This window comes from Staurois parvus, unplaced genomic scaffold (genome assembly GCF_062004578.1).
Source record: "Staurois parvus isolate SC_StPar_1 unplaced genomic scaffold, SC_StPar_1.0 ptg000525l, whole genome shotgun sequence".
NCBI lineage: Eukaryota > Metazoa > Chordata > Amphibia > Anura > Ranidae > Staurois > Staurois parvus.
In genome coordinates, this window is record NW_028318321.1 from 6,646,083 (window position 1) to 6,661,036 (window position 14,954).

General features: G+C 38.5%; 1 protein-coding gene across 1 annotated transcript; it reads right to left on the reverse strand.

The window, feature by feature from the left end:
• Nucleotides 1–474: 474 nt before the first annotated feature.
• On the reverse strand, nt 475–14,218 carry ZNF518A (zinc finger protein 518A). Its single transcript, XM_089690286.1, has 3 exons — nt 14,042–14,218; nt 5,674–5,732; nt 475–5,463 (listed from the first exon to the last, which is right to left on the reverse strand). Exon 3 carries the CDS (start codon nt 5,405–5,407, stop codon nt 1,244–1,246), a length of 4,164 nt encoding a protein of 1,387 aa, XP_089546412.1. The 5' UTR covers nt 5,408–5,463; nt 5,674–5,732; nt 14,042–14,218; the 3' UTR covers nt 475–1,243.
• Nucleotides 14,219–14,954: the final 736 nt, after the last annotated feature.

The window sequence follows — 14,954 nt, forward strand, 5'->3', positions numbered from 1 at the left end:
TCTCTCTCTCCACCATTTTCAAATATTTATTAATTGTGAATGAAGAGCAGCATGGAGACACCCCCTCACAGACAGTCACACTTAAGTCTCCCAGGCTAAGGGATGCTAGGTTGAGGGGGGGGGGGTTGTTCAGCTCAAGTACCAGCCTGTATATTCTCCTTCATGACCACGGCCTTTATCAGTGTTGTGATGGTCATGCAACACTGTCCTCTAAATTTTTTTCTTTTTACAGCATTCTTATTTGGTGATATTTAAATATCTTTTCACACACACACACACACACACACACACACACACACCCCTCTTCCTGTTTAGGAAAAAAGAAAAAAATTGACAGTTCAAAGAGCCCCAAAAATGACCCCTTGGGAGTACGCTGAAAAAAAAAAATCTGTGTTTTTGTGACAATGCCATAATCGTCCAATCTGATAATCTCATTCGAGAGTTAAGAGTTTTGATGAGACACTGAAATCTATGTTTCAAACTAAAAACATGGAATATCATTTAATAGAGAAATTAAAGAGTACACAGTTTTGTACACAGGAATTTGCAAAAATAACAAGATGCATATATACAGCCATTCACAATTATTCACTTTTAATTTCCATCAAAATTAGCAATGTGAGCATCTCAACATATTGGCAATCATGCTTTTTTTTAATTTACATTTGACAAAAAAAAAACAAAAAAAAATTAAACTGTTTTACGAAGTTTTGTATAAAAATTTAGACAGATGAAAAATTAGGTGTTTTCAAGGCTTTCTGACCAGGTAGTACTATTATACATTTTTCTGACAATTGAAAACTATGTGTACATTAAGTATGGGTCATTGCTTTAAGAATATACAAAGTACACGCTGTATATTAACAATTGCAGAATTCACACAATTATACATGGCTTTGTAAACAATTCTTTCACTGTAGTTCAACAAACTTTGCACTGATGGATTTTTAATCACTTAATTCCCCATATTACTTCCAGTAATTTAAACAAAAAAAGAAAAAAAAAATAATTTCGAATACTCAGTTTACATCATATTCCATAAGAAAAAAAAAATTACAAAAAAGTAAAAGGTATGAATGAAAACCCGAATAACAAGTCTTTATGTCAAAATACTGGACTGGATTGTATTTGAAAAAAAATGTTGAAAGAGAAACACTTTGAAAATAATGCTGGTAAGAAACAGGAAAATATGAACAGCAATCTTATCTTACAAGCAACATGTAAAACTCTTTAGAACCAACTGCTAAAACAAGGTGTTCCAATCTTTTGTAGCTTCCATGAGATGTCTTTGGCCGTGTCCTACCCACTCATCCTGATTGTCAAAAACCCGACCACAAAACCAGCAGTTAAATTTAGCCTGAAGCTTGTCAGTAGGTGTATTTTTTACAATTTTGTAATTGTTTTTGCTAGTTTTCTTTAAGGTTAGTTTAAGGACAAATCGTTCTTTTACAGGGCTCACAGGCTTTGAGCGGCGGTGGCGCCTTCCATCACTTGAACTTAGTAGCTTTGACTCTAGAAGGGCTTCAAGTGTGCTTTTAGACAATGACACCTTTAGAACATGACCATTAAATTTTGAGATGGTTCTCATAACGTTGATTACTTCAGGAATATCAGCATCTGGATGGTTTAACACAACAACAGGCTGATCCCTTCGAGGATACTTTACAAGTTGATTAGCATTGAAAGGAAACAAACTTAGTGTCCTTACTACATCTTTAGTCGGTTCTTGTGGTGGTGGAGATGGTGATAGTGGTGGAGATGGCATTGGTGAAGGCATCTCTGGAGGACTTTCTACTTCACTTGTGTACGATTTTGCCTTGCACTTTCTGTGTAACATTTGCTTTCGTGGGACATCATGCAAGAAATCACTTACTCTCTTTTTTGTCTTAAATTCATAGTCTGCTTCATAACTGCTTGAATCTGATACTTTTCTTTTGCAAGTCTTATTCTTAGAAATTAATGTATTCAAATTATTTTGCTTGATTTTTGGTCTAGGCAACTTTGAAGATTGAGAAACGGTTTTGTCATCACTTGCAGGAGACAAATTTTCTTCTGCTGAAGCAGAACTAGAGTTGGACCTCAAACAAGGTTTTCGTTCTGCTGGCTTACTCTGCAAAGACACTTCACTGCTGACTATACCTGCAGGCACCTTTCCACCATAACCATCAAATGCACTAGTGTCTTCCTCTTTAACTGAAGATGCTGATATGGTCTTCATCTGATCACCATTTCCCAATAAAGTGGCATGCTGAACCTCTTCTGGTTTCTTTGGTAAGACTGCTCGGCTGACTTGGTTCACCTGGACACTTTTCTGCGAGTTTACAGTTGAAGCACTATTTGGCAAAACATAGTTTAGCAGGACCGCTTGTTTTCCATCAGGCAAAAGGGCATACAATGGCTGCTTTTGCATGGATTGTGGTTGCTTATTACCATCCACACTTCCAGCTGTTCGACTTGACCCATCTGAGTTGACACAATACTGGAGAACATTCAGATTAATTGGAAGTTTGCTTCCGACAGAAGAACCAGAAATGATATTGGCTGAAAGATTTGGAGAATTACCCAAGTCTGGCTTTAAAATATGAGGTACAGGAGGACGCTGTAATCTAGGAAGTGCCATTTTTCCTATACTGTTCACTGTACCCATTACCTGAGAGCTACCATTATTCACGTTCGTCACATTTCTTATGGTACCAAATGGTCCATTGGCAATAGTTAACACCATGCCAGGTTTGGTATTGAGCATAACTGGTGCATTAATTCGGTTGGGATTGGAGAATGTTGCTGTATTAGGAGCCCTTGTCTGGGATGTCATCATTCTTATACCAGGCTGATTAGGTAAAACCGGCAGTGTAAACCTGTTAGCACCAGATGGATAAAGAACAGTATTGCCCTGTGGCATACCAGAGACTTGTGGTGAACGAAGTAAATGAAAAGCAGCCGGTCCAGAAGGTTTTGTTATAGTGCCGATTCTGTCTTTTGTCAGCTGTTGGTTAACTATTGAATCAGAGTGTGTTTTCAAGAGTTCACTTACTCTTGTGGGGAAAGATGTTTTAATACCAGATCCTGAAGAGTCAGGTTCTTGCTTCAAGAACATGGCTGAAGGAACATTACCATTAGGTATACGACTGTCAAATCTTGGAACAGGGCTGGACAATGACTGCTTTGCAAAAGCAGATGTATTGCTGCTAGTAAGTGGGCCTGATGTTTTTGTTAAGCAGGCTTTGTCATTTACTCTCTTGTTATCTTGCAATATGTTATGCAAGTAAGTGTTTTTCGGAAAAGGTTTTGGATCAGGTAGACGGCTTTGTAAAGAAAATACAGACGTAATCCTTGGCATGAAGGGTGCATTGTTACTTTTATTCATTTCCATTGGTCTTGGGAATCGGTCATTAAATTGGACACCTCTCATTCCAAAGGCATTCTTCAGTGGAAAGGCGGAATAAGAGAAATTCCCCAGACCACTTGCTGTGGATGAATGTAAAAGTGAACTGTTCAGGTCCTTAGAATACATGGATGTAGCAGATGTCATTCCACTGCTTTCGCTGCTATGTTGAGGTCTATACACAAATCCAGTAGTTGGATCAATAAATCGACTTGATCCAGAAGTAGAAGAATGCATTTGATCCTTAACGGATTCATAGTTATGGTCATTGTCAAAAAACTGATGTTCATTAATATTGTATTCCTCAGGTTCTTCTTTGATCTTCCTGCCTATAGCTGATGCTGATGAGGTGGGTGAATTAAAAATGGGCACAATTTTGTGGGGTGTTTCAAAAGAGGGTGGTCTGCTTATGGTTCCCAACCTGGAAACAGATTCATTTTTTCTTGCAATGAGTGAACCAAGTCCTGCTGTTGTAGCAGCTTGCACAGATGTAGACTGCTTCTCCACTGGAGTTCCAGGTGCTGAGTTCTGCATTGAAGGTGATTTAAATGGAGTCAAACGATTTTCAGTATTATTTGGTGCTCCATATGAACCATGGTTAGTGCTGTGAGAAAAGCGAGGCAAACTATTTGATGATTGAGGTGATGGTTGTGAAGTACTAGTGGGCTGCTTACTGGAAGGCAGTAACTTGATAACCAGGTTTTGCTTTCCATTAACCATTTTGTAACCCACAAAAGTTGCACTGTAGTTTGCTGGAACAGTGATTTTGTTATTTTTTACCATTAGCACCGTTGGCCCATGAACTACATTTTGTAAAAGTCCCAAACTACCTTGTGTACTTGAATCCTCTTTGTTGCAATTTATTGTGGTTACAGATGAAACACCATCATTTAAAGGCTGTTCAGAGTTAACATTAACCCAAATGTCTTTCCCAGCCTGGTCTTTATCTGGCGATTTAAACTGCAAACTATTAGACCTTTCAATGCTTTCTCCAGCTTTTTCTGTTCCATCTTGTCTCCATGATTTATCTTGAGTATCTGTTGGGCATCTTTTTAAAACAAGCTTCAGTCCAGCATTTGTTTGTGCCATTTGTGCGTTAGCACTGTCTACAATATGTTCATCTCTTGCTTGAACATGCTCTGCATGTTTGGCCAATATGTGTTTCACAATAAAATCCTTTCGCATTGCACTGTAGTTGCAGTACTGGCAGCTAAATGGCAACATTGTACTGTGTCCCTGAAGATGTCTCTGAAACTCTGCTTTTGAGTAACTAATATGGTTGCACTTTTGACAAGCATATTCAATTCCATTGTGCCTATGAATGTGCTGAACAAATGTCCCAACATCTCTGGTGGTAAATCTGCACTTTGCGCAGCTGAAGTGACCATTGACACAGTGCGCAACTTGGAAATGCTTTGTTAAGCCCAACAAGGTATATAAATAGTCATTGTTACAGATCTCACATTTAACTAGCGCACTCCTATGAGTTTTTCGATGTTGTTTAAATTCCTGAAAATCACTAGCAGAGAAGTTGCACATTTCACAGGGATAGAGGGGTAATTCTCCATTGTGACATATTAGAAAGTGTTTTTGAAGATCATTGGGGCTGTATCGAATGCCATTTTTGCATTTTTGACAGAAAAAGTGAAGTACCTTTGCCGATATATTGGCAGAATCATCATCCAAGTTTGGTTCAAGCTTGATTTCTGTATTCTGCTCTTCCGAATTCCCAAGATTAAGGCTTCCTCTGCCCACTGATTTTCTTGCTGTTTGTTTCTTACATGATGACTTTGAAGTTATTTCATTTGTGTCTTTTAAGCTAATACTTTCAACTGCTTGGTTTACAGAGTGAACAGGGTTTGCCTCAGGTCCATGTAAAACCCTTTCATTTACGGAAAACATTGAGTTTGTGTTTGGTTGGTTGGTGACAAAACCATTGCCACAATAATCCCATAAGCCATCTTTTGCAGATGTAGATTCCTCTGCATCCATATAAAAGTCTTTACTTGGTGATCGCATCATTAATTTAGCTGAGAAATTGTTGATTAAGGCGAATTAAATCTGTAACCGGAATTTACCTATGAAAACATAATGCAAAATGGATAAACCTATTACAATGGTGGAAATCAAAACATAGATATTCAAAATTCTAATTAAGTGAAACAATAGAAACTCTTATACATTTAATTTCTGTGCCCAAAACAAATTCAAGATGCTTAATTTAAAAAAAAAAAAAAGTAGATAAAATACATTTAAGTTATATAGGTAGTTGTAGGTCTTAAACTTACCTTGTGCATTTTTTGCTCACTTGATCTTCAGTTACCCTTCCAATCATCTGCTTGGGAGCCTAAACAGAAAATATATATTATTAAAAACAACATCCATCACAGCTAAAGTTAAGCTTTAAATTAAAAAAAATAAATAAAAAGATTCAATGGATAAATTGTAATGTACTTAGCAAATCAAGTGAACACATTAATGACCGTAAAAAGGGTTAAAATGTTTCTCATGTACAGCTATAGGAGGAAAAAAAAGGTCTATGTTTAAAGCGCCACAACATTCTCCTACATTTAGGCCTTTCTTATACTTAACAAAATAAGCGTTTATCCACACACAGAGCATATATCCCTGGTTTGACAAGAAGGCATTTATGTACATTCCTCCCAAATCATGCAACTGGAGATCTGCTGAAAGACTTTCTGATGCAATCTTACTCTAGTTGAATATGCATTAACATTGGTCTCGGCACAATCTACAAGTACATATAAAATGCTCAAATACCATTTTAAATTAACTTGTCTGTGTTTGATTTATATTTTAGATGTGAAAAGAAAAACAAAAGCACTATAGCATAATGAAATAGAAATACAGCAAAAGTATGGCAGCATGGCAAGGAAACACTAACATTTACTACAAAACTACCCTTATAATTACATATTTTTATTAACAACATACAATTATATAGATATACAGTAAAATATACAAGGCATGCATTTGTATCAAGAAAGAAAATGTTTCCATTTGATTATAATTTTGTCTTACAAAACTACAGTACATTAAACTGCACCATCAAAAAGAAATAAACTTGCATTTTCTACTGGTCTTCAACACTTAGTTTAATGCGAAACTAGTAACCAACTAAGTCCAGTAAACAATGATGAATCACCAAGTGCTTCACATTAAATGCTACAACACTTGCTAAGGATACATAGGCCTGTGCTTCAAAAGCAGCCATTATAAACAATATGTCCCCACCCTGTTTACTGTTTAGCATTACTGACTGGAATTTCCAGGTAACACCACACACTGTAACATGTCACATAAGGCTTGAAGGCCCATAATCTTTGCTTCCTTTTTTTTTTTTTTTTTTTTTAGGGATTACCTATAAATTGATTCACTTAACAGCTTCATCATGCAAACTGACAAACACCTTCCATATTTTACATAGATTAGACCAAAAATAACTTAAAAGCAATAATATACTTTGCTTCTGACAACAACCAAAATTAACTTATTAAAAAGTTTCTTGCAACAAAATTATATTTATGTCTTTTTCAGGTTTTAACTTTTCAACAAAAAATTCTATTCATTGCAGGTAAACTACGGTCGTAGTTATCTATGGTACTAATAATTATAAACATTGCCCTTTATAATTAAGTCTAGATTTCCATTTGCTGGTAATTCGAAAAATGAAGCTAAGGCTTGTGCTACACAGCAGTATTATTGAAGCAAAGCTTTGCTTTCCCTATATTGTTCAGGGTTAATATTTGAATAATTCAATCAGTAAGTTTTGAAACTGAACAAAAGCTTATAAAGAGTTATTAGAGACCTCTTAAACTATTAATAATAAAAGATATAAAAGCTTTTTTCAATTTTAGAAGTATAGGTGAATGTAATCAGCCTATTCTAAGTAACCTTTCAAAGTGTAATGATTAAACTTTGGTTCTATTACTAGTTTTCAAATGTGTAATATAAGTGTATATGTGACAGCTATTTTTGCACATTGACACTAATTAGTATAACCACAAAGTTATTGCACTTTAGAAATTCTCTCTTTCGTTGCAAGTCTAATAACTCAGGCTGATAACGAAAAGACAGTCTGGGTGTTCTTGACTTTGCCTAAGCAGCTAGAACTGCCCTTGTCTGATATACAGGGAGCCACTAGGGGGAGAATGACAATACTGAACAGCAACATTCACTTCAAAATCTTTTTATTGTGAACTCTAAAAAAAAAAAAAAATCATGCATTAAAACACAGGATAAAAAAAAAAAAAAACACAACACAATCAGTTGGCTCCACAAAAACAATATTTTAGATAGTGAATGAAAGAGCTGTAAAATTTCTAGAATGGGATGAGGTTAGAAGCATGTTTTACTGTGCTAGAAGTATGGTGTAATGTCTAATTATATACATTAGTTCTACAATTACAGAAAGCTGTACAGCTGCTACAATATCAAAATGGCCTGGAAAAATTTTGTGCGTGCTAAATACTCTTCCCTTATTTACTTTAAGATGACACAGCCACAAGATTTATGTCTCTAGGAACAGGCCTGATCTCATATAAATAAAGAAAAGAAACAAACAGTAGTAGACAGCAAAGTACGGTCTTTCGACTGCATACAAATATATATTAAAAAACAGATCATGAAGACGACTTGGAAACACCGGCTGTACCATCCACCACTGATGAAAAGAAACACCAATGTGTCAAAGAAAAAATTTGGTAAGAGTATTTTTGTATACAGTCAGAAGACTTCAGAGAATCTGAATATCTACTATTGTTGTAGTTTTCTTGATTTATATGCTGATTTGGCAGATAAGAAGCCATCTAAAAAGAAGGCAAGTCAGTCACAGATTGGCAATAGATTGTTACAAAAAAAATTACCATTTTTTTCTATTTTTGATATTAATAATGATCCAGATTAAAATAAAGTAAAACTGACAAATATAATGTACCTTACATAAACGCTATCAAGTAAAATAAACACAAAAAGTTAAAAAAAAGGGAGATGCATTTAAAACATATTCCCTTTGGTTTGCAACAAAAAATACATTCACACATAATTTCCAGTGGGGAAAATCTCTGCTGCCAACCATCACGAAATATCTATGACCACTCTGAAGCCTGTGGTGCATGGTGGGTCATTTTAGTATCCCTATTACAGCTCACAGAAACCAAGAGGGGATTGCCTGGTGCTGCTCTGTAAACAGACCGTTCACATTAATGACTGCACGCCGACACATGAACATTTAACTTCAGGTGGAAGGATTTGGATAGGACTTGTGCGCATTCAGATTAGGCTTTCTGTGCCGTTTAGTGGAAGGCACAGGATCACTTCAATACAAAATGAACGCAGTTTAACGACCTCATGTTTTACAGACTATGGTATGGCAGAAGGTGCACAGTTTGGAAGATTTAGAAAGGGTCTGAAAAGGTTCACAATAAAATGTGTGAAGATTCTCTTCAATTATTCAATCATGTGAAGAGAACATCCTTGTTTGTGTGTTCAAGTCAGTTATCCAGTCTTCTGCACAAGACTGGATAACTGAACTCTCTCCAATCAGTAAATCCGCCTGTCTAAATGAAACTCACTGGGGTTGATGTACTAAAGGAGAAGAGCATGATCACTTGGCAAAGAGCTTAGTGAATGAGGTGAAACTTTGCTGTTTTCCATCATCCAATCATGTGCAAGCAAAATTTTTTTTTTTTCTTTGCATGCAATTGGGTATTCCTTGCAAAGTGAATTTTCACCCCATTCACTTAGCTAAGGGAAATTGTTTTTTAAAGTGCAAAACTCCCTTGCAAAATGAACATGGTCTACTTTAGTAAATCAACCATATTTTCTCAAAACTTCAAATGTCATGATTTACTAAATAAAAGCAAGCTGTTCACTTTTCAGGGGAAAGTTACCCTGAACAATGGTGAAGCTCTTTTCATCATCCAAAAATGTGTAAGCAAAGTGAAATTTCACCACATTCATCAAGCTCTGGGATAAATTCTCATGCAGCGTGAAAAGCCTATTTGTCTTTAGCAAATCAACCCTAAAGTACAGTAGTGACGTCCTTTCTGGGGAAATAATCCATGTGAGTGATATCACATCCCACCTCCATGCCCAATGTATGAGCCCTTTTGATAGTCTGTAACCAATTATGTGAGACAAGTGGATGCAATGGTCTTTTATGAACATCTCTCCAATTAGCATGCAAATTACAACAATTTTGCTGCTGCATGTCCACAATTCCTTTAACATGAAGTATTTCCACTTTCACTTAGGGAAACATTTGTCTTTGTCAAACATATCCAATCATTCTAATGCAATTAATAAAAAGATCATTCTAATGCACTTTATTACATACATTTAGAATTTTTTTTAAAAAAATGCATTAGAATCATTTGTAATAATTCTAATGTAATTAATATAACAAAAAGTTGAGCGCAATAAATTCAAAGTAAAATATGGTGCCTTGTCCGCCAAGTGCATATCACAACGCCAATATTCCAAAACCAATGTTGCTTACTATGTTCTGCTGAGGTGTGAACAGCAAATCACACCAACACTGGACTATAGAGAGCAATACTACACCTCCAAAAACAAAGAAGGACCAAAGATTGTGGGGCATCAGGGATCTGGTAAAAGCCCGGAGTCCTAAATGCCATCAACATAAAACACAGAAATGACTGATTAGGATTACTAATTTATTTACCATGCATGAGCAGGCAACGTTGGCTTTGGACCAATAACAGACATAGAATATGCCATATTTCTTTTCAAAGCAGATTAACAATGTGTCAAATAGGATATATATTTAGCAGCTTCATTATGTGGACACAGGTAGGTCAGGTCAAGAACTGGGTTTGGTTTACAATAGGAGTTGTTTACTTAGCAAAGGGGAAATTTCCCTTAGCTTAGTAAATGAAGCGAAGCATTGCTGACATCAATCATCCAATCACGGTCAAGCTAAAATCCGAGGTTTTTTTGCATGTGATTGGATATTCTTTGCAAACTGAATTTTCACCGTATTCACTATGCTAAGCTAAGGAAAACATTCTTTCACCGTGAACAAGAATGACTCCTTTAGTAAACAAGAGCCAATATTTTACAGTAAATAAAGAGTATTAAAGAAACATGCAGTGTTATCCTGGGATTATGTCTACTGTCTGGAACTGAACCTACACAGAATGGTGATTCTGCTTTCCAATACAAAGTTCTTTCCAAAACACTGATTAAAAAGGACTTTATGCCTCTAAATCAAACACACTGTCGTCACCCATCACCCCTAAAACTAGAATGCTTAGTTCTCCATCACCCCAATATCAGGATTCATCCTCCTTTAACCCTAAATCTAGAACACCGTCATCCATCACCCCTATATCTAGAATGACGGCTTACCCCTAAAGCTATCATTTTTATCCTCCGTCACCCCTACATTTAACAATTTTACATTTCAATTTGCACCAAGGGGCAGAATCTCCATTGTTGTAGCCATGTAGTCAGTAGATTATTCTTTGATCACCCTAAAACATTCTGGAGGAGCAAATTTATAATTTACTAATATTTCTTCATTTCTGAGAATTGTATCACTTTATCAACTGTCACCTTAAACCTATACCACTTCATCCATCATCTCAAACACTGACAACTGCTGCCTCCCCTAACCTATAATGCTTTATCAACTGTCATAACTCCACATTATAATGTTCCATTATAGGACCACACAAACCCAAATTAATCTGTCAAATCGAATGCTTTTTTTTTTTTTTTTTTTTTTAATTGTCCATCACTCCTAAATGTCCCTTTAAATCCATAATGCTTTGTCATCTGTCACCTAAATCTACAATTGTCACCTGCTCCTCTATATTTATAAGGCTTTGTCATCTGACAAACCTTAACGTTTCATCATCTGTCAACTCAACATGACACTTTTTAACAGTACCCCAGCAACTCAAATCCATTAGTGGATGTAATTCAGTTCCGGCATCAACTAAAAGCCTGTTCCAGAAAAAGAATGGGGAGGATCATTTGTATCAAGGTTCAATAGCTTTCTAAATACACACTTTTGTATTTACGGTAATGGAAATAAAAAAAACCTTTAGATTTTGTTTCAATCATTTTTTAGATGACACAGTAAATGGTACAAAAAAAAAAAATTTTTGAATTGCCACAATGCATTCTTTAATTCTGAATAATCATTTAAACCCAAGTAAAAGAATTGTATTGCTTTATCAACTGTCACCTCTAAACCTATACCACTTTATCATCTCTCAGCTTTAAATAGAACATTTTGTAACCCCCCCCCCCCCAGGAAAATATAATGCCTTGTCAGCCATCACCCATAAAGCTATATGCTTTGTCATCTGTCACAGCTCAACATTATGATGTTTTATTGGAGTACCACAAAAGCCCAAATGATTGTGCCACCTGTAATCCAGACCGCGTCACCTTCCACCTCTAAATCCATAATCCTTTGTCATCGGTCTTTTATAACGCAGCACTATGAGGTTGTATTTGAGTACCACTCAAGCCCAAAACAATCTGTCGCCTAGAAATCTTCTAATGCCTTGTCATCTGTCACCCCAAAATCCATAAGGTTTCATTATCGGTCAGAATTCCAACGTATAATGGTCTTATTACAGTGCCAAACAAGCCAAAATTCATCACCTGTAAATATTGTTATCTGTCATCTCTGTAAATAAGTGTCACCCCAACATCGAATGTCTCATTAGCACCCCTAAATTGGTAACACTTGGTCATTTGCTGTACGTTCATCTATTGCCCATCCCCCAACCCATAACACTTCATCTCACCATAAACCCAATGGTCCACCGTCCCAAACTAACGTTTTGTCAACTGTCACCCCAAACCTATAATCCTTCATCCATCATAACTCAACCTTACCGTGTTTTTATGGTATTATCACACAACCTTAATGTCACCCCTAAATCTATGTCATCATTTGTCACCCCAACACCTATTAATAAGCAATAAATCTGTGACACGATTATCACCTCTAACATCATGCATCACCTCCAAATCTATGATGCATTATTTGTCACCCCCAAATCTGACACATTTGTCATCTCTAAACCTAAGACATGTCATTTGTCACCCCTAAATCTGTGACAAATTATCACCCTTAAATCCAAGATATGCAATTTTTGGCCACCCCCTAAATCCAAGACAAGGCATGTGTCACCCCCTAAATCCAAGACAAGGCATGTGTCACCCCCTAAAGCCACGACAAGGCATGTGTCACCCCCTAAAGCCACGACAAGGCATGTGTCACCCCCTAAAGCCACGACAAGGCATGTGTCACCCCCTAAAGCCACGACAAGGCATGTGTCACCCCCTAAAGCCACGGCACGGCATGTGTCACCCCCTAAAGCCAAGGCACGGCATGTGTCACCCCCTAAAGCCACGGCACGGCATGTGTCACCCCCTAAAGCCAAGGCACGGCATGTGTCACCCCCTAAAGCCAAGGCACGGCATGTGTCACCCCCTAAAGCCAAGGCACGGCATGTGTCACCCCCTAAAGCCAAGGCACGGCATGTGTCACCCCCTAAAGCCAAGGCACGGCATGTGTCACCCCCTAAAGCCAAGGCACGGCATGTGTCACCCCCTAAAGCCAAGGCACGGCATGTGTCACCCCCTAAAGCCAAGGCACGGCATGTGTCACCCCCTAAAGCCAAGGCACGGCATGTGTCACCCCCAAGACATGTCATGGATTTAGGGGTGACAAATGACATGTCTTGGGTTTAGGGGGTGATAGATGATAATGTGTCAATCTACATCTATGACATGTCACCCCTAAATCTGACATCACATCACTCTTAAATGTATTCTGTCATCACGTCACCCCTAAATCTACGACACGTACTCATTTTTCACCCTTAAACCCAAGCTGCGTCATTGCTCACCCCTACATTTATGACAAATTATCCATCACCCCTTACTCCAAGAGACATCATTTGTCACCCCTAAATCCAAGGCACCCCCATCTACAATAATCCATCATCTGTCATTACCCAACATTATGTGATTGTATTGTGGTCCCAACCCCCAATCTATGCACCCCAATCCCATCCCAGGAGGGGGGAGGTGATCCATTCATCTACAGAGCTCTCTCTGGGTCCCCTCCTGTGGATATAGTAGAGCATACAGGGCACATTTATTGTAGAGGAGACAATACTGAATAGAGAGGATTGTGCTGGCAGCCTTGTGTATGGAGGATGATGTTAGCCCCCCTGTAGTGACAGTAGACTGGGGTGAGGAGCAGACACATGGAGTATGTCTGCCAGGCTGCACAGCACTAGGGGGGGAGGGGAGGATGGGGTGTAGTGGGGGGCGCAGTGTGTGAGAAGCGGCGGATGGACACTGACCCCTCATGTGACTCCTCCACACATCTCCCGGCCCCTCTACCCGCCTCCCCCTCTCACAACTTTGCCAACTTTCGGTAACTTTGCCGGGGCTCACCTCACCCGTTCTTCCCCGCACGTCTCTGCCCCCCTCCCCCTCTTCTCCCGCCCAGCCCCGCAAAGTCAACCGAACTTTCCCCCCGCCCGTACTTCACCCCCCGCCGCCGCCATTACCGAGCCGTGCCAGTCCGCCCGCTCCGTCCTTCCTCTCCCCGGATCGCTCTCCCCCGCCCGAACTTACCTCAGACGCTGCCCGAGTCACCGTTGGCGGCCATGATAGTTACATCCGGGGATTGTCCTGGTTTCGGTAGACCTAAAATGGACTCCCAGGCAGAGACGGCGGAGTGATCTGCGCTCCACCTTGTCTCTGTGGTGAGGCCGCCAACTCTTCCCCGACAATCATTGTTGTAGAAAGACCAATGAGTGCTCAACACCCGACTTTTATCACCCCGCACACCCGCCCGGATCTATATCTGCAGTCTATCCCCCCGTGTCTGCCAGACTCACAAATGGCCGATTTATTGCCTTTCTCTTCCAGTTCTCATGGCAAACAGGCTGCTGGGCTGGCACTATTTGTCATGAGGTACTACATCTGGTGTATGCAAAGAGCCCCGGAACATGGCGGAGGAGGGAACCTCTCATGAGGCAATGTGTTGATAAATAAACACATTTCTCTCAGACACAATTACATCAGAAAAATAAACTAGAAAAACAATCATTTGAAGATTTTCAATGACTTTGTTGTCTTTTCCCAATATCTAGACTTGCATCACCACAATGAAGTGAATGACATGAACAGTTGACTTCTAATGATGTTTTTATTGATCATTTTTCATTTAAAGTAATAAATATGATGTAATGAGCACAAGAAAGTACCAAGATTGTAATACAGAGCCATGGTTATCATGTTTTATTGGAGTACCACACATGCTCACATCCTCTACATCTGAACCCTCATCATTTGTCACCCCTAAATCTATACTTCATCATCTGACTACACCCCCAAATTTATAACAAGTCTCCCTCTCTCATAACTCAACTTTAAAATGTTTTATTGGAGTACCACACATGGCCAAATCAATCTGAACCCTCATAATTTGTCACCCCTAAATCTGTAATGCATCATCTGACTGCACCCCCAAATTTATAACAAG